Source organism: Pagrus pagrus (genome assembly GCF_965226575.1).
Source record: "Pagrus pagrus genome assembly, chromosome: 13".
Lineage (NCBI taxonomy): Eukaryota > Metazoa > Chordata > Actinopteri > Spariformes > Sparidae > Pagrus > Pagrus pagrus.
Genome location: NC_140197.1, coordinates 23449455 through 23469538, shown reverse-complemented (window position 1 = coordinate 23469538; position 20084 = coordinate 23449455). Strand labels below are relative to the sequence as shown.

The following is a 20084-nucleotide window of genomic DNA, read 5'->3' as shown; positions in this document are numbered from 1 at the left end:
GAAGCTTATTTAATAAGCTCAGACTTTGAGCTACAGAATAACTTTAAAAACGCAAAAAAAACCAAAAAACTATGAGAGTAAACTAGAGAGATTTTTGTATTTAATGACACAATGTGCACTTTGTCTATTGCAATGCAAATTTTTCTTTTAAAAGCACATATTGACACTTATTGGTGATAAAATACAAAAAAAAATAAAATATTTTTTTGATAATTTACCTTTTGCAGTGCAGAGGTTGAATGTAAAACATTTATTATATATTAAAGGGGGTTTCTTCTTCCTAAGAACTTTTATTAAAGGCCCCTTCAAATGCCATATTCTGTTTTCTAACGAAACCGGAAGTACAATGCAGATTATTCTCTTGCCGTGTTTAACAGCGAGCGGTGGTCCCGTGGTTTCTTGCAGCAGAACTTTGTTTTGAGTTTGTTTTGAGCATAGATTTAGAGCAGAAACAATACATATTATTATCGTTATTATATATATATATTAAAAAATACACTTATGATGATTTGAGCTAGCACCAATCGTGTAAAACAGTGCACATATACACATCCGTTTATTTTGAAAGCTTTATTTTGGAATGTACATACCGGAAGTTTTTGTGTATATATGTCTATGGTCACTGTTGCATTCCAGTTACTCGCCCGAGTTGCAAAGTGGGAAATCTCGCAGCTGTCTCGCGATATTTCACCGAGGCACGCCCCCTTTTGGTCGGAATTTCAACCGTCCGTCTCGGGGCTCCTGAGAGTACAGAGCGAGGATAGACGAACGACTAGTCAAACAAAGATGGCTGCGCCCGTAATCGATGGTAAGTTGAGATGTATTTTCTTTGTATTCGTACCACGTTGGTCGTTTTAATGTCGATTTCAAATGCTCTTACACACTTGATTACGTTACTGCTTTAATCCGGTCACCAATGTATGCATTGCACGGTCTTGCTGTGCGTGCAATACAATGTAAAGTTTTGTTTTCGAGCTGGTTTGCTAACGAGGCTAATGTAGCTAACAATAACAATAACAATGGTTAGCCTGCTGCTGCCCCTCGTGGCTCGAGAAAAACACGACAGCACTTGTTGAAATTGAAATATAAGGCTTGCAATAACGGAGTTACTTGAAATGTTAGTGTTTCTGTAAAAGGAAAAAAAAAAGTATTATTATTTCACATTGACCTGACACAGTACTCCAAAAGGGAGCATGAGGGACGTGTTTTTAGCCTACTTCTGTTGGAAAACAAAACTTTAGGTGGGAAATGGGTGAAAATGTGTGTTGCTGCTAGTGGTTTAGCAGACAATGAATAGACCTGCAGCTACTCAGAAAACAATGGAAGAAGTGAGAAATGGTTGTAGATTGCTGTAAGGTGGGTTTCACCTCAGAGTTTTGTGTTGTTCATTCAGAGCATACTACTCAAGTTGCAGTCTGTAACATACATTGTGTTTTTCTTTTTAGTCTTCCTCAACCAGACCATGGTTGCGTTCCTTGACAAGGACAGGACCGTGCCTTACCGGGGCAAACTGTACCAGCACACAGACAGGTACTTTGTGGATGAGGGCCTCATGGTGGCTGCCAACCGACACCTTGCAGATTGCACTTGCACGGGTGAGTTATTAAGAAGCATGACACTGTAGACATGAGGGTACTTCAACAGTCTTTTATCTCTGGGTGCTGCAAGTACTGTACTGACATGTTTCTCTTTTATGATTCAGATACCTGCGATGTCAAGCCAATTACAACACAGCGGGTGAATGAGGGATTCACCAAAAAGCAGACCCTCTTCCTCATCCACCTGATGAGAATCCATATTCAGGTAGAGGGACCTGCAAAGTCCCTCATGGTCCTCAACCGGCGGCTGAAGTTGAGGAAGAAGACGAAGAAGCTGCTGTGGGAGGAGATGGCTGGGAAGCTTGCCAGACAGTTTGGGGAGCACTTCCAGCACGACAAGGTGGCACGCAAGTGGTCGACGCTGGTGGAGGGCTATAAAAAAGTCAAGGACAACAAAGCGTTGACAGGAAGGGGGCCTGTCCGCTTCCAGTTCTACACAGAGATGGACGAGCTGCTTGGGGATAACCATGATGTGGACCCACCTGTTGTGGGGGGCGATTGTGTTGGTGTTGTGATACGCCTACCTGATTCACTGAGAAGGTCCTGTCAGCAGACGGAGCTCCCTCACCTGTGCCTTCCACCAGCACAGCATTGTCAGCGCTGCCCACCAGCTCCTCGTCCCCGTCTCCCGAGTCTTCCACAGCTACCTCCAGTTCGAGTCCCCACCCCACCCCCAGAGGATGAGCTCTTGGCATACCTTCAAATGTCTGATGCTGCTGCCCAGGCTGCTTCCCAGAGGCGGCACGAAGAGATCATGGCCGAGATGAGGGGTCTGAGGAATGATCGGAGGGAGCTCCTACAGCTGTTCAGTAGGATGGTGGACAAAATGTGAGCCGTTGATGTCGTTGTATGACGACAGCGGACACAAAACTTTAAAGAAGACTCTCTTTTCTGTTTGACTTTTTTAAGTTAAATTAACCTTTCATTTGCACTGTCAAATCTTTTCTAACACTAAAGCAGACATGCAACTTGCACAGATGTACATTTTTCTAGTTTTAATACTGTAATAACATTTTGTTTTGTACACATTTTTATATTGGTATGTTCTGCTTCAAAAAATAAACATTTTTTAACTCATCCAAGCCTGAGTGTGTATGAATGTTTGTTTAGCTACAAAGGCACCTCACTGCAGTCATGCAAAGGATACCTTGCATTGTTATCACACCCGCAAGAAGTATGAACCATGTCAGTGTATAGTTGTGGCCAAAGATTTCAGAATGAAAAAACAGTGTTGTTTTTTGTTACTGCTTTGTAGAGGAAACTCAGTAAAAAAAAACTCAGGTGTGTTGCATTTTCATTTTCTGTGCTGCACAGCTAAATTTTGGAGGTTCATCAGTGTTGAACTTGTTTTGTTATAGTGTCACTAGGCTGTCCTCCCCCACCCCTGAAAACACTGTATGGTAAGTGTGATGAAGCTGGAATATGGCCCATTGAGTCTGGAATGTGACCTTTTCTCATGCACACACTGACTTAATTGCTTATAAAACCTCTAAGTAATTACAAGTGTGAATGGCCGATTTTGAGTCTGGAATGTGACTTTTTCCAGACACACATTCACTTAAATGTTTTTATCTGGTTCTACAATGTGACTACTGTACTACCCAAGCCTTTCCATTTCCACCCATTAAATAAACTGGTTCATAAATAAATAAACATTAATTTTAAGGTTCAACACTTTTATTACAAAACACAGGAAAAGTGTCAGCAATATACGTCATATACGTAATCTCGCTATTGTTTATGCTCGAGTTGATTCTCAGCATGGGGCCAGTTACAGTATGAACATCTGTAAATAAACTAAAGCAGATAAACGTGGACGGTGTTGGCACACTTTAGCATCTAACTTCATTGTATTCAAACCAACATGTGTTCATAAAGGACCGCCTAAAAGTGGGAGACTCTTTTAATGTTGGAGGAAACTTTTTAAGCTAGCGTACCTTGTGCTGTAAGAAGCTAGCTGTCTGCAGGCAACATTTATAAAGGCAACTTAGCGTTTGCTGCCCTCTTGTGGTCAGAGTGACGAACTGCAACACATTAAATTGACCAAACTAGCACAGGCGTGACTGAGATTCTCTGCTAGCTCTGATAGATAATTTTCTAGCTGTAGTGTCAACCTAGCAGCCGCCTAAATGACCCACAATCAACAAAAAAACAAGCTAGTAACTAGCTTGCCAATGCTACTGCCTTTATCCATTCATACGTCTTTCTAACGCTCCTCCGCGCTTGAGTTTTCCTGCCCTCTAGCGGCCATATTGAGGAACTACATGTTATTGTTGTCAAGCTAAACACAATAGCATAGTACGACTTCCGGTCATACTTTAAAAAAATAAAACCCACAAAGTACATTATTGTAGTTATGCGATGTGTCCGCCAGAGGGCAGTGCAGCTTACACAAACGTTAACATTGGGCATATTAGCTTCATTTAAACGTTTGAAAATCAACACTTGCTTCTTTCATAAGACAGTATAGTGAAAGAAGGTTGTACAAGTTTTACAATGATAGTATAATAGCTTCAAAAGGTGAAGAAAATAGGACAACTGATTTTAAACACAGAAATAAATACATTAAAGCATACAGCTAGACAGCTAGAGACATTAAAAACAACAACAATAAATCGTTAAAAAGGAAAACAAATACAAATTATAAGATTATATATTATAAAATGAGATATACAGTAAATACGATGTGATTAGTATCAATTTATATGGTGGAAACGACTGTTTATGTTGTTTTGTTTTTTAAGTCACGTGTACATAGTTTTCAAGAGTTTTGATTTGGTCTGAGATGGTGCTTAATTTTTATCTATCTATCTATCTATCTATCTATCTATCTATCTATCTATCTATCTATCTATCTATCTATTTTTCAATTGGTTATTAAGGTCCCTTCAGTCAGTCCACCCAAATTATACAGTGGTGTAGTTACGGACTGTGGCCACTGGAGGGCACCAAACACCAGTAAATAATGTCCACGAATGTCAAGTTACATATAATAGCTTAGTAACACATCCGGTAAAAACTTTCAAAATAAGACTTTCAACATAAGCGCCGTGTTGGCGGTCACGTGGTTTTTGGCGTGTTCGGCAGACTGAGCGACTCATCTTGCGGCGATATTTACTCTTTGTAAGGTCATCCCGGAAGATTTGGTAGGCGATGATGAAGCGGTAAATCAAGTGAGTTTAATGCTTTAAATTTGTATTTCTATTAAAATTAAACGCGAGGTTGACGTATCCATATTCTGTTGTCACTTCCTGTAGCTGTTTTCTTGTGGCATGGTGTGTGTGCGTGCCATTTTTCCTCATGGTGTAACAGTTAGCAAATAAGAATAACTTGCTTGAGGTAAGTTAGCCTGTGTATGCTAACCGGAGTAGCTAAACATCAGTGTTTAGTAAGTTAGCCGATGTTCGTGTGAGCACTGCTTGTTATCAAGAGTTGACTACATGACAGTACCACCGATCCACGCGACTGTTTTCCGTCTGGCTTGTTGTTTAATAACACCGGTTGACAGCGGGTTGTTAGCTTGCTAGCTTCCCTCACAGACACTCAAGTGCCGTCAGACAGTTGTTTGTGTTTGAGCAGAAGTGAGGGGCGGAGGAGTCATGAGGTCCGAAGTCAGTGAAACTACATTTAATCAGAATTAAAAATATTCAAAGACATCATATAAAGCCACGGATGAATGCAGTTTTCTGGGTAAGTAGGTGACTCATGCTGCTTGTTTACTTTAAATCCACTGTTTACGAAAAGTAGTTGTGAAACTCATTCAGTGACTCACTGGGTGAAACAATGATCCGATGGTTCAAACCTGTTGGTGAAAAACAGACTCTTCTTGTTATAAACAGTATTCTGCCACAAATCTGATGTCAACGTGAAGCGACCTTTAATAAATGCTCTGCTACTAAAATGTGCTTTCACTGCATGCCTCAGTGAGTCATGTGCCTGCAGCACACATCATGGTCACAGCTGGATGTGTAACGACAACATGTCCAGTGGAGAAACATCAGCTTGGATGTAACACTTGGTCATAAACTGTTCATCTTAACTGCGTCTATAAAATGACGTGGCAACAATAAATGGATCTATTTCTGGCTCTTGAACCTGATGAAAAGGCCTGTGGTGAGGTGAGGAAAGTCATGAGACGACATGCAAATCAGCAGGAGAAGTGAAAGATGTGTATCCTCTGCTGTTTAACTGCTTTATTATCTGGTTTTACACACACACACACACACACACACACACACACACTGTAAGCTGCACAGGAGTGTTTTGTTAGTCCTCTTCAACATCACTGACATTTTTTGGCTACCTTGCCTTCATTAGGATGCTGGAAAATTAGTTGATTTATCCATTTGTCAGACAGAAGAAAACTAATTGCCAAATATTTAGATGATTTTTTTATTGTTACCGTCATTTTTCAAGCTGCTCAGAGCAAACATTACGCACACCTGCGGACCGCCAGGTACGTAGGAGAAGATGGACGGTCGACGAAATCAGAACTAAGTAATTTTTCAGGCAATAATGTCAAAGTGAGGATATTTTGTAAATGAGCAGTTACTGGCTTTTTATGAGTCTGTTGGATGAAAGAAGCTTTTGTACAATGTTCTAGGAAATTGATGATGATGAGCGTCTATTATAATATTTTGAACATTATGAGGGCAAGAGAGAAGAGCTGGAGAAGAGCTGAGTGACATGTTTTAACAATATTCATCTGATTGTTTAACTAAATGATATCATGGGTCTAATATCTGATAGATACAGAATATATCCAGTAGCTCCAGCTGCCTGTTTTCTGTTTCCTCTTTCAGTCTGTCTCTACTGTAGCAAACCACAATGGAAATCAGTGGCTTGAGTGAAAACTGCTCTAATACTCGAGGGTTTTACATCCATGTTTAGTGAATGTTGTACGCCCTTTCTGTGCATATTATCCCCAGAAGGACAGTGGCAGTAAATATAACAGTCCAACAACTTGTTCACTTTGTTGCAGGGGGAGTTTCCTGTCTCACTGCAGGAATGCCGGGTGGAGAGTACGGGGAGCTCGATGGCAGCCTCCCTGCCATCACTTCCTTGAACGCCTCCTACTCTACGACCCTGTCCATCCCTTCTCCGTACCTGTTTGTACCGCCCGCAGAGCGCAAGGCCATCTCTGACGTCCGACGCACCTTCTGTCTCTTCGTGACGTTCGACCTGCTCTTCATCTCCCTTCTGTGGATCATTGAGCTGAACGTGAGCATTAAACAGACAGTTTGAGTTTTAGTGGCGTGATTTATTGATCTGTTCGCTGTGTTTTAACGCAGCAGTGAGACTCTGTCTGACTGCGATGTTCTCCTGCAGATCTCCAGCTCAATCAAGGACAGCTTAAAAAAAGAGGTCATCCACTATGACTACACATCTTCCTTCTTTGACATCTTTGTAAGTGGCTCAATCCCAGTCTATTTACATTTCATTTGATTTCACAGTAGAATAATGGCATTGCAGCGTGTGATCGTGATCGAAGCCTCTTTATGACCGCTCATTAACGAGCAGATACTCATGTTAAACCTGCTCTACAGAAACGTGTCCGAGATCCTATCAGTTTTGGATTACAGTCAGGGCTTTTGGTATCACAGAAGGATGTTTAGCTATTACAGACGTGCATAACCGAAGAATTTCCTAAGTTGGGATGACATTGACCCACGTTGCAACATCGCTGGCAAAAACCCCAGGAACCAGTTCATTTATGAGTATAACATTTACTCATGATTTTTTCAGATGGGAGAGTGTGTACCTGCTGTCCAAATTGTCCATTTTTGCTTTTGCAATATTGTTCTTATTATTTCCATGTCAATAAAACTCCTTTGAATTAAAAAAAAAAAGCTATGCTACGACAGGCAACCATGCACCTCCGTCCCCAAAACTCATTAGGAGATGTTGTAATCATAAATAACTGAACAAATGAGCTGTGTTGCTGCAGTACTGTGTGCTGTAACTAACCGTCCATGACGGTGGACATGCTTGTGCATGTGCTACACAGATCGGGTAGCTTCTCTTCTTGTTATAGACATCGATTGAAGAATCGAGTTCACGGTTCTAGTTAGGATGTTTTAAGTTAAGATATGAGGTCGGAGATGCGACACAGCCATGAGTTTAGGAAATGCTTCTGTAGTAAGAATGTAGGACACTCCCTGTTGTTGAAACTGGAGATAGGTCGAGCGGTCAGGAAACTTTCTTCAGTGACGCCACAGGCAGATATTTGCTTTATAGCTTGATTTATAGTCTCTGAATGAGCCGTCGTGGTAGGTCACGTCTGCGTTTACTGACACAAGAAGAGAAACTTTATTGACACAAAAAGAGAGACTTAATTGGCACAAGGAGGGAAATTGTGTGGACACAAGAAGAGAAAAGCCTGAGTCAACATTTCTGCAACGCATGACGGGTCATTTTCCTTTTCTCTTCTTCCCCCTCGCCTCAGCTCCTTGCTGTGTTTCGTTTCCTGTGTCTACAAGTGGGTTACGCTGCCTTCCGCTTGAAGCACTGGTGGGTTATTGCGGTGAGTGTGTGAACTCAAGTCAGTCAAACACAAGCAGATGAAGTAATGAAACATCTCTTTATTAACATCTGGACATGAATCATAACACAAATCTAAACTCTCCTGTCTTCCTCCACAGGTCACCACTCTAGTGACCAGCGTCTTCCTCGTCGTTAAGGTCATCGTATCTAACGTGAGTTCCCCCCCCTCCCCCCCAACCACCAACGCCTATGTACTTTCACAGTTGAATATGTGTGGGTGGTGTGAACATATCAGTCAAAACCACAGAAAGCTTTTTGACTTCTGCATTCATGTGTGTCTGACCGACAGACAGCAAGCTGTTCAGAGTTTTATGATTTTATTGTTTTGTGACGCAGAGAGGATCAAAGCGTTTAAAATCAGTCTCACAGTGGCCCTTAAACTTCAAGTATCAGTCACCCTCTAAGTTTAGCTCCAGGATGATGTAGCTTCTGGCCCTTCACAGCTCCTGTCCCAGAATGCCTTTGGCTACGTGCTGCCCATCACTTCCTTCGTGGTGGCCTGGCTGGAGACCTGGTTTCTCGACTTCAAGGTGCTCACTCAGGAGGCCGACGATGAGAGAGGTAGGAAAACGTTCCTGACGCGTTTGAGCACGACTTGATTGAAATCGACTTTTTCTTTAGAGCCATTTCTCTCATTTTGACCTCAGCCTACCTAGCGGCGGTGAACGCAGCCTGCGAACGAGCCCCCATGATCTACCCCCGCGCTGTTTCAGACGGACAGTTCTACTCTCCGCCCGAATCCATCGCAGGTGATGTCTGCTTGTCTCCACGAATGTGTTCTTGTTCATCAGCCTCTAGGACTGTCTCTGTGTGTGTGTCTTCCTACATTTACTCTTTGAGCCACACATTGAGTTTTGTCTCTAAACTTGCGTCTGCAGGCTCGGAGGAGGATCTGGATGAGGAGGGTCTCGGACGCAGAGCTGTCACTGCACAGGTAGCTGCATCAGTCTGAGGGATCTGTTTACCCTGCCCTGCTCCTCACCTGATCGTGACTGATGATTTTCTGCTCCTCCTCCCCCTTTTATTCCAGGAGAAGGAGTATGTCAGACAGGGTCGTGAGGCCATGTCTGTGGTGGAACAGATCCTAGCCCAGGAGGACAACTGGAAGTTTGAGAAAAACAACGTGAGTCTGTGATTTAGCTTCAAGTGTCTGTTTAGTTGTGACGCGTGGGTTAAAGGCTTGACTGCAAACCAGGCGTGTCAGACGGTGCAGGAGCAGAGTTTTCTGTGGGAGAGAGTAACTCCCTTTGGGCTTTTTCACTTTGAAGGCTTTTTACATGCACAGAAATGCTTCACAACACAATAAAGGAAAGGTGTTTGCCGTGTTGTTAATCAAACGTTTTGTACACACTTCTTTAGACGTAAACTTCTAAGTGAAAGTGAATCCAAATATTTTCACCACTTGGAACCAGTTCCAGTGAAAAACTCCTGCCACACCACATTGTTCACTGCAGGGACGGTTTCACTTTATTTGAGCCTCAAATCTTTTTCGTTTAAAAAAAAAGCTGACGTGCATTTTACAGGTAATAGTACTACAGTATTCTGCTTGAGAGAATAGTCACAACCTTTTCCTCCGACACACTGAAATAAAATTGACAGCACATTTTGTCTCTGGTCAGGACATGGGCGACTCTGTCCACACGCTGGAGATCCCCTACCACGGAAAGACTTTCATTCTCAAGGTACCACTACTCTTTGTGTATTCATAGTGAAACTGCTGCAGCACGGATCCGGATGAACCACATTACTGTGCTTATTTATCGTGTTTAGACGTCTGTAGTCCGTCAACATTAATTCTGATGTGTTTTTTCAAGCTGTCTAATAATCAGGCTTGTTGTTATTTGATGTTCAGGGCTGATTTTGTGCTACAGTACTGAAGCTGTAACGAGCAGAGCAGGCTGTATATCAGTGCACCTGAATTGAATACACTTTGCAGCGTGTATATATTTAAACAACCTCTGAAGGGCGTAGTGATGAAGTTATGGGGACTAATGGGGTGTTACATTTAATCAGACTTCCTGGTGCTGTTCCACAGGCTTCAGAGAAATTTGAGTCACGATGCAGTTCCTGCGTCTGTGTGTGTAGTTTCCCGGAGAGGAAGTCTGTTATTTACACAACGTCTATGTGTAATCTCGGTTTATTTTACTGTCAGACGTCTGCTGTGTTTTAATGTGTCGATGAGTTAATGATAAGCTTGACCTACCGGCTTATTTCGGTGATTGTAGAATTGATTTGAGTCTTGTGTTTGACAACATCTTTAACGCTTGTTATCGGTGAATTTGACTGAGTACAGCTCGAGATCATCTCTCCATACTATTTTGCAGTGTGTCTTGTTAAAATGCGATGGAAAACATAACACAATGGGTTTTTCCAACAGGAGAATGACTAAACACACAAGTAATCACCCTCACCAGCTAACATCAGGATTTTTGAGTACCATAGTGCCGACCTGCACCTCTGATCATGTCAACAACACAAAGGATTTAAGAGTATTCTGAAAATTGCCATATTTGCATGTTTCTGATGTGTAACTTTATTTTTTGTTCAGGCCTTCATGCAGTGTCCAGCTGAGCTTGTGTATCAGGAGGTTATTCTGCAACCAGAGAAGATGGTCCAGTGGAACAAAACTGTTTCCGTCTGCCAGGTGACACATTCCCCACATCTTTACTCTCTTTTCTGTCCTCTTTGCTCAGTTGTTTTGTGTTTAAGTCTAACCGTGCTTTCTGCCGTCTCCTCAGATCCTTCAGAGGGTTGACGACAACACTATGATATCATACGATGTCTCCTCTGGAGCAGCGGGGGGAGTCGTGTCTGCGAGGTACATCAGCACAGCACACAGCCGGCGTCTCTTCTTTTTCTTATCTTTCAGCTTTTCTCCCCTTTTTATCTTATAATTATTTTGGACTGCAGGTCTAAAATAAAGTAAATTGATTCGACTGATTGATTTGTCTTCCTTTAGGGACTTTGTTAATGTTCGGCGGGTGGAACGCAAGCGAGACTGCTATCTGTCTGCTGGCATGGCAACAGACCACGAAGCCAAACCTCCATGCGGTCGCTACGTCAGGTCAGACCATGCCTCTAGCCGGGCCCCTTTCACTGATCCAGTAAATTAAAACATCGTATTGATTTGATAAAAGTGCAGTTCTGTTAGTTTCATTTCTTTTAACTCCTCTGTCGCTTCTCTTCTGTCTTTATTGCCGGCCTCAGGGGGGAGAACGGTCCAGGAGGATTTGTGGTCCTCAAATCCAGCAGTAATCCGTCCGTCTGCACCTTCATCTGGGTCCTCAACACAGACTTGAAGGTAAGAAGAAACCCACTGCAGTTATTCCAGTTATTGCAGTTGCTTGAGGCAATGTGGGACGGTCTTTACCTCGAAGGGCAGAAAAACCTGAATTGTCTGTATTTAGACGATCACTGCTGCTTTCCACTGCTGCTCTGATGGCAACCTCCAACTTTCTCACCTAGTTGAGACGACTCTGCAGCAGATCAACTCTCAACCGCTGAAGCTTAAAAACAACATTAGCCAGCTAGCTACACTGAGGAATAATTGAAGTTGATTAATGCTGCTGGACTGTGCATTTCTTTGCAAAGGACTCTTGACTGCCTCCTCTCAGTCTGATAAGTCTGATAACATAAACTAATGGTCGGCTTCTAACACAACAAAGTTCCTCAGAGCCCCTTTAACGTAAATAACAATAAGACCTATTACAGATGAGGGAAAAACTGTAAAGAAGTACACAATTAACACACACTTTTTGTGTCTCATCAGGGCCGACTGCCCCGCTACCTCATCCACCAGAGTCTGGCCGCCACCATGTTTGAATTCATGTCCCATTTACGCCAACGGATCACCGACCTGCGGCCTTCTCATCGCTCCCACCACCACCACCACATTTAAAGCAGGAGAGACGTCCAACTGTGCCACAGGTGGCCGAGAGGCGTCGCTGCTGTTGACCAACGGGCGTGGCAGTACCCTTGTGATGCGCCTGAGCTGAAGGGACGTGCTACTCTAACTGAGACGACTGCGGAGATGTGAGACTGACCGTGACCACACATTCGCCACGTTTCAGCAACAGGAGAGGAGGAGTAATTCGGTTATCAAAGACAATGTTCCTCCTCATTCTCAAACTTCAATGTTATTTTTGAAGCGTGGTCACACACATGATTTTATGCGGACCTGTAATTGTTTTGCCGTGTCCTTCACTGTGCAATGAGAACTGTTTTTCCTGAGCCTGCCAAGTCATCTTGTGGCAGGGTGGACATCACTGAAACAAGCAAACCTGGATGAAGACATTAGTGATTCTCACTGTGTGGGCATCTGTCTCTCTTGTTACAAATGAACTAATACAATAGCATGAAGCAGCTGTCTCTCTGAGCCTTATCTAACTACACACATTGTTAGCCTTTGATTTGCTGCTTTATGTTGTTTTTTAAAAAAATACTTTTGTGTGTCTGTATTTTCTCTTCTGGTGCACCTGCCCCCCAAAACAAATCAACCCTTCACAGCCATATTTAGCGGTTAATTTGAATGAGTAAAAAGCTATTTCTACAGTTTATTCTCCTGAACTACACTGTGATGGATGACGAAGGAAGTCACTCGCTGTCTAACCACCACTAGAGGGAGACACCACTGAACCACAGAGTGAAAGCCTCTTGGTTTTACATCATTCCCTATCCCAGGGTGCAAATATCTTATCAGCTGACATTTAATCACCTCTTTTTTCATTTTGCTTTGCACTTTGGGATCAGCAAGGAGGTCAAACCATGAGTCAGATCGGGAGGATGTTAGTCTGTGTTGCAAATGCATTATCAAGCTTGGCTCAAACTATGACGATGTTCATTATTTAGGATGCTGTATACCTCCTAAAGCTATCTTTTGTGCCAATCACCTCAAGTAGCCTTGTGGTGAAATAGCTGAACTCATTACTTGTCACCAAGATATTACTGTACGCATATGATTTCCATTGATAGGTGCTGGTCTCTCCTCAGGCTCCATCATGAGGTTTTTCTATCAAATTTCTTGCATCGTGGAGCATTATGCGGTTTTTAATTATTTGGAGATGTTTCAAGTTGAAGTTTTAGTTGTGTTTTCAAAGACTGCACCTCAGAATATCATGATTTGTCACTGCATATGTACTGAAGTCTGGCTATTGGTTCAATTCACTGTGGAGCTGAACCAAAGGAAGTTCTTCCTTGTGCTTTTTAATCATGAGAAATAAGGCATGAAACAACTTTGGCTAATTCCTCACAGTTCGAAGGAGCATTTATGGGTGTGACTGATGTGTCGACTGTAATGTGATCATTTAACACGTTACACTCACAGCATGGCCACATGGCCCTGAGGCATTTTACTTTGTAAGCTCAGTTATGTGTGAATGCCGCAGTCATAGTTCCTTCTTAAAAGCGGTTATTGACATTTAACTGTGTCATTGCTTAACAGTGATTTTAGATTCTGCGTACTATACAGAGGGAATGTCAAATGAAGGTAATTTATGATATCAACAATTGTGTGCCTTTATCACAGTAACATTAAATATCAGCCTTTTCTTTTGCTTTGCTTTGCATTTATTTTATACTGTTAACTTGATGCTTAATACCTTCAGCGGAGGTATACTGTACGCAACTTTGTTTTTCTTTAATGATAGTTTTTTGAATGTACGTGTCTATGGATCATTCATCAAACATGTTAATTTAAAGCCATCACAGGAATACTGACCAACAGTTTTTGAGTCTTAACCGGTGTCTCATGTCTAATAAAATATATGAATTCATGACAGTGTTCAGCTTCAAAACCTCATTTAACTTACAGACGAAACCAGCTGGTAATATTTTATAAAGACAGATATTAGGGAATAAAACAATTGTGACTGATACGTAATGAAGGCCGGATATTTTACAATTTAACAATAATCTTTAAAGGATGAGTTCACCAAAAAATTGAAACGTATCCATGATCAACTCACCACCATTCTGATGGAAAGTCAGGTGAAGTTTCCACAAAACACTTGATCTCCTTTATATCCTCTGTTTATGTGCTGTACATCCTGATGCTAGTCGAGTGGAGACTAACGTAATCTATGTGATCATACAGATGATTTAGTTTTTCCGCCACTGTGACTGCATTAGAGCAGGTGATGCCAACTTACTCTTAAGATTTATCACGGTAGATTCAACCCACATATTTTCCACCATTGTATCCTGGGGGTGTTATGTCATGAACAATGATATCCTGTGACTTGAGCCTATGTCACATGCGTGACGGCCTTACTGTTTTAAAAAAAAAAAAAAACGATAAGGGGCACAGCTGACCTCTCTAAAATAAAATAAATCTCATCTAAAATAAGGCTGGCTTTTGGGTGCCATCCTCCTCATCATGATCATATTGTATTATAGCGTTATAATGTTCACAATGCTTTGCCAAAGTTCCCCTTTGAAACTTTTTGGATGTGAAGTCATCTGAGTTCTTCAGAAATTCAAATCAATCCCTTCAAAGATTCTCATCTCACCACATTCTTGCAGATTCATGCTTAAGAAAATCTCAGCAACCACATACGGTGAAATTAAATAATCCTTAAATCAATACAGCCATGGTAGATTGGATACAGAGTGTGTAATCAGAGGATGGGATGTGTTGTCCTCAGGGCAAAACACAATGCTAAGGCCAAGAGATGCAGCAGCTCACATGATTGTGCTGTGACTGTCTTCTGAGGCTATGGGCGTGTGAATATGTGTGTTTTCTTTTTAAACTGGTGAGAGAGCAGGCGTCTCACTGTTCTCATTGTCCTTCATGTGGGGCTGATCCGAAGGACCAGTTCTTGGGCTGAGTTTCTCTGCCCTGGCAGGCTCAGGCCACCGATCAGGAGGACAAACGCATTGGATGTGGAGCAGCATCCTGGAAAATAGGAAGCTGAAAATTAGGTAGAGTTTGGGGATCAGTGTTTTGTCATTTTTTTGACCTGTTGTTCTCTGTGATCAGTTTTATCAGATGCTATTCCTCCGAGAGTGACGGCAGATTAATAAGAGTCATTCTAGTCGACCTCGATTGTTGTGACAGCTGCCTTTTCTTACATCTTCTCTGAAATATAGGCTGTGAATAAGGTCCTCTTTCTAAGGAATCTCCTCTGAGCACCGACAGGGACAGCAGCATTGTGGAGCACTGGAGTTAAAGAAAACCAGCTGTGTTCGTACTTTTCAGACAAGACCGACCACTTGACTCCACTTCATTATTGCTTGAAGAACCGAGGAAGTTGTTCCCTCCATTCGAAGAACTGAAACACAGCGTCTGTCTGGACTATCTGCCATCGTGAACACCTATTACCCATTGACTCTGTTCGTAACAGATGGGTTCAGCCTTTAAGAGGTTCATGCAGTTCTGCTGCTGCTGCTGCTGTGCTGGTGACGAAGACGATGAAGATGAGAAGCAGCCTTTAGTACCGTAAGAAGACTCTTCACCTTAATACATGAGTATTGCTATCATCCATATATCAGTTACACTTGAGAACCAACAGAATATAATCCTCAGAAAATGTTTTTTATAGTGTCAGAAAGGGACTTTCATTACTGTAACATATAGGATCACTGTATTAAAGTGTAATAACTGTGCTTCTGGGCCTACCACACAGTCAGGATCCGTTGGAGTACTTCAACCGTGAAGTCCAGAAGCGTCGTGATGAGGAGACCAACCTGTGGAGTACGCCAGGAGACCCGAGCCACTCGGAGAGAGAGGACGACCGAGTCCTTTACGGCCTGCTGCAGGCCAGGAACAAGACCCGCATGGGATCCACGGTATGTGAGAATAATCTTCACTCAGGTCATGTTAACCTAAAGTTTAAAAAAGAAACCAATAGTGGAAAATAACTCTGGGTGATTCTTAATGGTGCAGAATTGGATTAAATTTAAATTTACATGAAAAGACATGAAATATTAATAATAAGTCGTCTTAGGCTGTATAAAGTTATTACCATCAGCTATTCAAACCAACTGTGAGTCAAATCATCCAATTACAAGAGAGTGGGCCAGCAGAGCCTCGCCTCTTAACAAGAAATCACAATGGCCTGAAAGACAATTATTCTTAAAAGCTTTTTTCCTTCTCTTGTTCAGGGTTATCGCCGTCTAAGTGTCGACATTGAGGCCATGAGAGACACACGTCGAGAGGTCAGAGACAAATGGCAGACAATCCTGGAGAACTTAGGTAACACCGGACAGATGAGACGTGGGACAGATTGTCTCTCCTGCACACATACAGAGTAACCGGAAATGGTTTGCCTTCTTTCCTAGGTTTTATGGCGGAGGCAGAGTCGCTGCTGACAGTGTCTGCAGGAGCCTCACATGACCGCATGCGCAACGCCCCAGCAGCACGTGCCATGCTGAATATGCTTCACACTGAGACTTCCATCTTCTGCTCCAAAGAACCACCACCGGCAAGATATCTATTCATCCTGGTGAGAGCAGGGGTTTGTCAGAGGGAATCAATGTTATAATGAACTCTAGCTGAATGAACTAATGCTCTAATCCCTTAATGAGTGTCCTTGCTGTGACCTGGAGATTAGGGTTAAAACCCCACCTCTTGGGTGTTATGTAGCACATCAGTCATACCATATCATAACCTTATCCAAAATGTGGGCGTTCTTACTCTATCCCAGTGCTCCAGGCTAAAACGAGGGCTACCTTCCTCGATCCCTTGGGGCAGTCTTGTACTTGTCTTGTTTACTTGTATCGATAAGACTAGGGGCATGAAACTCAGGATGAATTTATAGGGAATCCTTTGTAGAATGACAGAAATGTATCCTTCTTATTAACATGTTGTCCTCCTTCTCCACTCCCTATGAGCAGAGCGAGTTCAGGGGCAGAGAGGTTGTTTAGTTGAATATGTTAGTCAAGTCTGTCTGACTCAGCGGTCCTTTATCTGAATGAGGTTTGTTCAAGTTAGAATCTGTGACCCCGATCATGGCGAAATATCAGTAGCCTAAAGCAACGTTTCCACCAAAAGTCTTCTGAACTTTTAGTCCCAGGAACTTTTCAACGGACTGAAAGGTTAATTCAGCATGTTGTTGTCTGTGTTTCCACCACGGTCTAAAGACTCGTGAATAATGGACAGATTATTCTGCTGCTATAAGACAAAAAGAGGACTGTTTTAAAAAGCCATTTTTGCACACATCTATACTTCTACTTTATTCGTCGTTGGTCCATCTGTCATATGCTTTTATCTGTAAATCCTTATCGATGTGTCGAAGCACAATACAAACTGGTTTGTGGATGCAGATTTTTAATAATGATGGCTGATTTAAAATGCTGCAAGTACTCGACCAAATCATCCCTCAGTTTCAAACATGAGGTTTCTTTTCTCTCCTGAGAGTTTTTTGCCAGGGTAATCCTGAGTAAAGGCGAGTGAAAACAATTATTTTTTTCAAGAGAAAAAAACATTTTTTTTCACGTGCAAAACCAAGCAAATTTTTTTTGACACATTTTACAAAAAAACTAAAAAAGAAAAACAAATTTCAGGAGAAATTTTTTTTTTCTTTTTTTCAAGAGTTTTTTTTTCCATGTGTGAAACTGAGTAAAAAATAAATAAATCACTGATTTAAAAAACATAAGAAATGTCATGAGTAAAAACAAAAATAGTTTGGAGTGTAACTAAGTGATTTTTCTTTCAGGAATAAAAAAATCTCTTTCTGGGTTTCTGACTTCTGGGTTTTACAAAAAGACAAAAAAAAAATTTGAGAGAGAAATAAAAAAAAAATTCAGATGGACAAATTTTTTTTAAAAAAATTTAAAAAAATTTAAATGAACAATTAATTATTTTCTATTACAAAAAACAAAAATAACTTTTCCAGAAAAAAAAAAAACAAGTTTTTTTTTTCAGGAGAAAAAACAAAACAAATATTTTTCTGGAGAATTTTTTTTTTCATGTGTGAAACAAAGCAAAAATAATTTTCAGGAGAAAAAAACTTTTTCAGAAGAAAAAACAAAAAACTTTTTTAGAAGAAAAAACAAAAAACTTTTTCCAGGGAAAAAATTAACATTTTTACGAGAGATTTCTTTTTTCACGTGTGAAACCGAGTGGAAAAAAGATTCACATGGTTTTACAACAAAACAAAACAAAAAAAGAAAAAACGGAAAAAAAAAAAGAAATTCGGGAGAAAAAACACAAAAACTTTTTCAGGAGAAAAAACAAAACAAAAATTCTGGCGAATTTTACTTTTCATGTGTGAAACGAAGCAAAACTTCTTTTCCAAAAAACAAAAATTATTTTAGAAGAAAAAAAATTCAGAAGAAAAAACAAAAAAGTTGGACCAGGTGAATATTAATGTGCAAAACTGAGTGAAAAAAAAAATTTTCAGGAGAATTTTTTTGAAACCAAGTGAAACACATGTAAAAAAAATTTAACTTTTCCAGGGATTTTTTTTTAAAATTGCAGATTTTCACAGATGGAGAAATTTGGATCAGACTTAGAAAATGAAAATTTTCACCAGAAAAACAAAAGTCCTCACCTGCCCCTCAGAGCTTCCACATACAATTGAATTGGTCAAAAGAAAAATGAATCACCATTCTTCCAGTGGTTCAGATCACAGCCCCAGCAGGACACAGGGGACATATCTAATCCCTGTGGTGCAACAGAAAACACTGCCCCTGTAAGATGTTCTGACAATAATCACATTTGGTTTTCGAGCCTCAACCACTTCTTCTGCTCCTTCTTTACCTCTTCATAGGATCGTCTCCTGTACCTTGACATAGCTGATGATTTTGTGGCAAAGGCAAAGCGCTTCTATCCTCCAAAGGACGACTCTGATGAGGATCCCACAGGCCTTGGCATAAACCTGCCGCTGCTGCTGGCCAGGGTAGAGGCCATGAACGGAAAAGGCAATGAAGATGAGGAGGGGAACGAGAGCGAGAGAGATGATGGAAACTTTAGTGACAGATCCTAAGATCTACCAGCTGCAATAATAATAGACACAAGGCAGGGGGCAGTAGTCATCAACCCTGGAGACCTGGATGACAGCGTCGCATTGCTCTTACCTTTAAGTGTCTGATGTCTCTCACAGTGTTGCTGTTGCTTCTTGGGAGTTTTAAGCTGAAAGATTTCTCTTTTCTCTGCTTTAGTCTTACTCTGTTTTCTGTGGTCAGAATCTAAGATTTCCAGGTAAATGTTACAGAGGTGTTAACCGTCTAATGACATTTAAATGTCTAAGTCTATTTTTTCCCTGTCTACCATAGCATTTCATCAAGTTCTTACCCTGTTCATTGTTCAGCTGTTGTGAACCTTGAGGGTAGTGATGTTCCTTTGAGCAGAGCCTCTTTATATTTTGTCCTATGATTATCAGCACTCATTTTATTCAATCACATGATCGTATCAACGCTGAAAAAATAGCCGAGTGTGTGTTTGTGTAATTGATACTTTTAACTCATTAAACTTCTCATTTGGCTTTAAAATGTTTGGAAAACAGCAGATGGAAAGTCAATATAGTTGGTACGGTACGTTTGAACTTCTAAATTGGTGGTGTATGTGTGTGTGTGTGTCTGAGGCGTCTTTCAGGTGAGGATCTTATTGAAAATGTGAAAGTTTTCTAAACTAATGGCAATTTGTATGTGTGTGTGTTCTGGTGTCCAGTTTATGATGAAATAAAGCTGCAGCCTGATGCCTGTTATGTGTACAGTGTCACATGCTTGTGTGAAGCTTTCCCTGGAGCCGCCCCAGGAGAAGTTTCCAGCTATTCAACATTACACAAAAGACAAAGAATAAAAGATGGATTTGCACGACTATCTGCAAACTGAAACGTACACTGAATTTGCTGCGTTGAAGTCAAGTGAGATTCGAGCAGCGATTCTACGGAAACTGGCACGAGAGCAACATTCCCTTGTAGTGAAGTACAAGTGTCTTCTTCAGTCTGTTTCTATGCACTCACGTGGCCCGTCGGCTGTGTACCCATGGCTGGCTTACGATCC

General features: G+C 41.4%; 3 protein-coding genes across 8 annotated transcripts; all 3 read left to right on the top strand.

Annotated features, from left to right (window-relative positions):
* The first annotated feature begins 739 nt into the window (after positions 1-739).
* Positions 740-2669, top strand: LOC311268050 (uncharacterized protein). Of its 2 annotated transcripts, none has more exons than XM_084371391.1 (3): positions 740-808; positions 1446-1595; positions 1703-2669. In XM_084371391.1, the coding sequence occupies exons 1-3, from the start codon at positions 787-789 to the stop codon at positions 2428-2430; spliced, it is 900 nt and encodes a 299-aa protein (XP_084227517.1). In that variant the 5' UTR covers positions 740-786; the 3' UTR covers positions 2431-2669. The 2 variants fall into 2 exon arrangements, with proteins under 2 accessions (XP_084227517.1, XP_084227518.1); XM_084371392.1 differs by lacking the exon at positions 740-808 and adding an exon at positions 1285-1356.
* Positions 2670-4696: 2027 nt separating this feature from the next.
* On the top strand, positions 4697-13912 carry stard3 (StAR related lipid transfer domain containing 3). Of its 4 annotated transcripts, none has more exons than XM_084372247.1 (15): positions 4697-4771; positions 6580-6818; positions 6927-7004; positions 8044-8121; positions 8240-8293; positions 8585-8702; positions 8789-8890; positions 9020-9075; positions 9172-9264; positions 9761-9823; positions 10690-10785; positions 10880-10959; positions 11101-11205; positions 11349-11442; positions 11911-13912. In XM_084372247.1, exons 2-15 carry the CDS (start codon positions 6606-6608, stop codon positions 12037-12039), a joined length of 1359 nt encoding a protein of 452 aa, XP_084228373.1. In that variant the 5' UTR covers positions 4697-4771; positions 6580-6605; the 3' UTR covers positions 12040-13912. The 4 variants fall into 4 exon arrangements, with proteins under 4 accessions (XP_084228373.1, XP_084228375.1, XP_084228374.1 ...); XM_084372249.1 differs by lacking the exon at positions 4697-4771 and adding an exon at positions 4819-4937; XM_084372248.1 differs by lacking the exon at positions 4697-4771 and adding an exon at positions 4962-5288.
* Positions 13913-14898: 986 nt separating this feature from the next.
* Positions 14899-19783, top strand: LOC311268663 (melanoregulin). 2 transcript variants are annotated; one of them, XM_084372417.1, is made up of 6 exons: positions 14899-15059; positions 15228-15576; positions 15764-15926; positions 16242-16332; positions 16419-16582; positions 18851-19783. In XM_084372417.1, exons 2-6 carry the CDS (start codon positions 15482-15484, stop codon positions 19064-19066), a joined length of 729 nt encoding a protein of 242 aa, XP_084228543.1. In that variant the 5' UTR covers positions 14899-15059; positions 15228-15481; the 3' UTR covers positions 19067-19783. The 2 variants fall into 2 exon arrangements, with proteins under 2 accessions (XP_084228543.1, XP_084228544.1); XM_084372418.1 differs by lacking the exon at positions 14899-15059 and having other exon boundaries at positions 15223-15576.
* Positions 19784-20084: the final 301 nt, after the last annotated feature.

Bases quoted from the DNA above. Each gene is read 5' to 3' on its own strand.
- LOC311268050 (XM_084371391.1), top strand. From the start codon at position 787: ATGGCTGCGCCCGTAATCGATG. The intron at 809-1,445 runs GTAAGTTGAGAT...TTTTCTTTTTAG, and splicing joins GGCTGCGCCCGTAATCGATG to TCTTCCTCAACCAGACCATG. The intron at 1,596-1,702 runs GTGAGTTATTAA...TTTATGATTCAG, and splicing joins TGCAGATTGCACTTGCACGG to ATACCTGCGATGTCAAGCCA.
- stard3 (XM_084372247.1), top strand. From the start codon at position 6,606: ATGCCGGGTGGAGAGTACGGGGAGCTCGATGGCAGCCTCCCTGCCATC. The intron at 8,122-8,239 runs GTGAGTGTGTGA...CTTCCTCCACAG, and splicing joins AGCACTGGTGGGTTATTGCG to GTCACCACTCTAGTGACCAG. The intron at 11,443-11,910 runs GTAAGAAGAAAC...GTGTCTCATCAG, and splicing joins TCCTCAACACAGACTTGAAG to GGCCGACTGCCCCGCTACCT.
- LOC311268663 (XM_084372417.1), top strand. From the start codon at position 15,482: ATGGGTTCAGCCTTTAAGAGGTTCATGCAGTTCTGCTGCTGCTGCTGC. The intron at 15,927-16,241 runs GTATGTGAGAAT...TCTCTTGTTCAG, and splicing joins AGACCCGCATGGGATCCACG to GGTTATCGCCGTCTAAGTGT. The intron at 16,583-18,850 runs GTGAGAGCAGGG...ACCTCTTCATAG, and splicing joins CAAGATATCTATTCATCCTG to GATCGTCTCCTGTACCTTGA.